The sequence below is a fragment of the Trachymyrmex septentrionalis genome, unplaced genomic scaffold (assembly GCF_001594115.1).
Source record: "Trachymyrmex septentrionalis isolate Tsep2-gDNA-1 unplaced genomic scaffold, Tsep1.0 scaffold134, whole genome shotgun sequence".
NCBI classification, from domain to species: domain Eukaryota; kingdom Metazoa; phylum Arthropoda; class Insecta; order Hymenoptera; family Formicidae; genus Trachymyrmex; species Trachymyrmex septentrionalis.
In genome coordinates, this window is record NW_017304482.1 from 227,355 (window position 1) to 231,340 (window position 3,986).

General features: G+C 43.1%; 1 protein-coding gene across 1 annotated transcript in view; it reads right to left on the reverse strand.

The window, feature by feature from the left end:
• LOC108757193 (protein trachealess-like) overlaps window positions 1-3,986 on the reverse strand; it is a 53,017-nt gene that overhangs the window by 2,082 nt on the left and 46,949 nt on the right. Inside the window, exons 5-10 of the mRNA XM_018501606.1 lie at window positions 3,444-3,636; window positions 3,060-3,181; window positions 2,717-2,910; window positions 2,134-2,240; window positions 214-361; window positions 8-132 (exon numbers count right to left, since the gene is read on the reverse strand). Coding sequence (XP_018357108.1) covers window positions 8-132; window positions 214-361; window positions 2,134-2,240; window positions 2,717-2,910; window positions 3,060-3,181; window positions 3,444-3,636 — 889 coding nt within the window. The remainder of the gene's footprint in view (window positions 1-7; window positions 133-213; window positions 362-2,133; window positions 2,241-2,716; window positions 2,911-3,059; window positions 3,182-3,443; window positions 3,637-3,986) is intronic.

Below are 3,986 nucleotides of genomic sequence, written 5' to 3' on the forward strand. Positions count from 1 at the left end.
TTTGTACCTCCTCTGTCAGCGTCCGGCGATCCATTCTCCGGATCGTTCCCGGCTGTATCTTCCCTCTTGACACCGGCGACACCGTCCTCTAACTGACAGCAGTCCATAATTAAATTTTCGTATTCTCGGCCGCTATAAGAAGGAGACGATTAAGCACAATAAGATTTGAAAAGTGAATCCGTCCGTTACTCATTCTCGTTTCGTGACACTCACCTTATGACGTAATTGACGCAAATGATATTTTGCTCGTCGGCGTTTTTTGAATTGCACACAACGGTAGCGCACGTCTGTAGCCACGTGTACCCGCCGCTCTTGTTCATCAGCCGGTAGTAATGCGTCAGCACTTGTCCTTTATGGATCACTAAAATCACAATCACAGTTAAGAATTTTTTCTCGATTTATCCGCGGAAACATTAACTAATTAAATTCTCTCTCTTTTTTTTTTTAAGCACCTCATAGCTTTTTGGAAGTACTATGTAATTAAAGTCGAAGCTACCGTTTGTACGACGATGGAGGAAAAGAAAGGCATTCCATATATATATATATATATATCGGGAATGCGATTCTTGATCAACCGTTTGTTTGCTTTCAGGTAAATGTTCGATTTCATCTCTGTATAATGCTCTTAGAAGTGACATTCGTAATCTGTCCCGCCAAAAGATAAGTCGTTCGCGTTTTAGTTAAATAGTTTTCTAAATCTCTTTCGTCAGCTAATCATGATAAGGATCATATCGACAATTTTCTGTATAATTATCTTTGAAAATGGCAACGTGTGCTCGTTTGTGTCGGGGAATAGTTTGTCGCTGTCCGAGGGACCGAATCGACGGAGACACGTTTGGAGTATCGCGACGGTGTCGTATGTTTTATTTTTTTGTAAAAAATCAAATCTTCATTTATATATACGAGTATGTATGTGTGTGTATGGATATAATGATCTTAGAAATCTGTGCATTTTATCGTATCTCGAAAACACTGAATTAACGAAAGAGGGATTCATTAGTTTCACAGGGGAGTCGCACGATAAATATATTCAGAGCTACAATTGCGAATAATTATCTGCGCGATTGAATGATTGTCAATGAGAAAACGTTATCCCCAACGCCTACGTGGCTAGTAATTTTATGTGAAACGTTCAAATACAAACAGATACGTACTTACTAAATCTGCAAGCGGTCGCGCGCAGTCGAAAAGACCAACGTATTAATACTTTCGTGCTTTTCTCTCTTCCCGGACAGCTTTGACACCCATCGCGCTCTCTTTCGCCAAAGTATTTTCCTAGAACAGTAGGAGCAAGAAATTCTGCGTGGCAGATCTATCGGCTTTGTTTGTTGGGGACGTATTGTATATGTGAATAACGTGACGGCTCTATTTTTCGTTAATTGTTTCTCGAGTACAGACTGCGGCGGAAAAAAAGGAGACAGAGGTATTAAAATGTGTAAAATTTATTTCAGCACTGCTTTATGCTGATAAAAAAGGCATTAAAACGTTAATTCAATCCTAATCTGTGGATTTTATTTAACGGCCCGACACTGTCACGTTCGTTAATCAAAGAAATTGTTCGCAATTAATTTTTGCTCGATGGAAATTTGTAGAAAGAGAAAGTTCAAATTATCTCTCGATCCTCTTTGCGTATCCCTTTCCCGGCTTGTTATTTCTTGCAAATTTTGCAACTCATTTTTTCTCCGCAACTATTATTTCTTTCTCTTGTCCGTTTTTTTTTTTTTTTTTTTTTAGTGTCCCCTATCTATTTATCTATAAGTCCCGGTTCTCGTTTGAGCATATAACCTTTCATTTTAAAATAATTTAATCGACAAACGAGATATTACTGCAGAGAAGCACATCGTCGTAGATTATCGGCGAAAAATCATCTCTCACGACCGCGGTACGGCAACGGATTGCGATCGCGGTGACGCGTAATCGAGACACGCAAAAATTCGCGCGACGCAACTATATATTGTTTATTTAAGACAAATTATTCACACGCGTCGTACATTCCTTCGAACATTACACAGAAAACATTGGGGAAAGCGAGCGAGGACCCTCTCGCGTGTGACTTTGTGCGCGATCGTGCAAACGGTACTCACTCGACTTGACTACGATCGAACGTGGCGAATTATGACCAGTCATACTCACGATCTATGTGAGACTTCCGAAGGCGATTCGCGTCCTCGCCGTGGCACAGCGTATAAAGATTCTTCCCCGTCAATTCGTCGGCGGTGTAGTCCAGCAATTCGGACACCCTGAGAAGTACATGAATTACAATGCTTCTATTATAAAGTCCCTTGGATCAGTCGCGTAGGATTCGTCCGTTTCATATTCATTTCTACTAACGTTGATCAACTTCAATCTCTATTTAATTTACGCTTCATTGTTTCTAATTCTTAATTATAAATTTAATCTTACAAAGTATTTAATTACTGTAAAAAGGAATAATTTTATTTGTAAATTGTGGCTTTACTTCATGTACGTATAAATGTACACTTTCGACACAGCAGGTCTCAAAATTGTTCACTATAATTGTTGTAATTTTGCATATAATTTTTCTACAATGCGCGATTTTCCTTCGATGCTGCACTGCTGACTTCTCAAGCAGAGCAACAAGTCACGATAGCGCCGTTAAAATGACGTTAAAATGAATCGAAAATGATTGAAAAATGACTTTTGAATGATGACTTTATTGTCCTGCTCGGATTGATTCGATGCAAACGGTACTCACTTTGGCTCGCAATGTGCTATCCGAAAGTCGAAGCTGATCCGTGTGACGAACATGTCGGTTTCGAGACGAATTTCATGTACACTGGGCGGTGGAAGAGCGATGGCCAGTCCGACCATGCCCATCAAAGGCGGCGCAGACTTTCTCGCATGACTGAATACAAACTGCGGCCTCAAACGGCACAGCAACAGCACGACCTGTATTACGCGCGTGTAAAAAATATATTATAAAAAATATACAATTTTCTTGCACAGTATTAGGACAATATCGTGCATTAAGTAGCGCCAATTAAAATAAGCAAATTGAGATTTTATTAATTTTTTGTCAAGAGCGAGATTCCACTTACCCGATAACCGGACGATTTGAAATGACACCCTCTCTTCGTCAGAGTGGATTTCATTCTAACGCAAAATGCCCGGTCGTACCCTTTGTACAGTCCGGTCGCCGACAGCGACATTACCGAGGACACTGAGAATATATATAACAAGGAATTGAATCCCCGAAATACACTCGGATATTTGCATTGCATTCTTTAACCCTTTTTTTGTCTTTTTTAAGTGACGGAAGTCAGGCGCCGTGGCACTATTGTGAAATTCAATATGTTCAAAATAATCCTTCGAGGCAAAAGATAAAAATGAAAAAAAAAAAAAAAATCGTTTTCAACTTTCGCGCAGTTTTCGAGGGTTAGCGAGCAACGCGCTTTGACGTGACACGTGGCAGGAAAATTTACCGTCGGGATTCGCGGTAGAGGAGGAACCGTGCTCTTCCGACGCGCCACTGCTCGGCGAGGCTAGACCAGAATTCGACGAGTGCGGGGCCGAGGTGCTCGTCGCCGACGCGAGTCCCAGACCGAGCTGCTCGGCGACCTCGGCGTGATCTTGCTGATGGACGTAGTCGAAAACGCTTGACCCCGTCATCTCTACCTAGAATTCAAAACAATGGGCTTTCTTCACGGGGGGGGGAGACTTATCTCGCGCCGCCAGGTCGGTTCCGGCGCGAGACACGCAGGGGTACGCAGGAGGAGGTACGTAGGGGGTGCGTAGGGGGCACGCAGAGAGTTTGAAGGGAGCCAGCCGTAGGGAAGAGGCGAACGGGCGGTGCAGCCATGTTTGCGCCAACGTCGGCTTTCCCGTCGGTTTTCCGAATCCCCGAAACACCCTATTGATTGCCCCACGAGCTTCGCTCAGAGAACCGAGAGAGGCTAGAGCTACACCGGTCACCTCCCGTACCCTCCTTCACCCCGCTTTATCCCCCCCCTCCCTCCCTCCCCCCC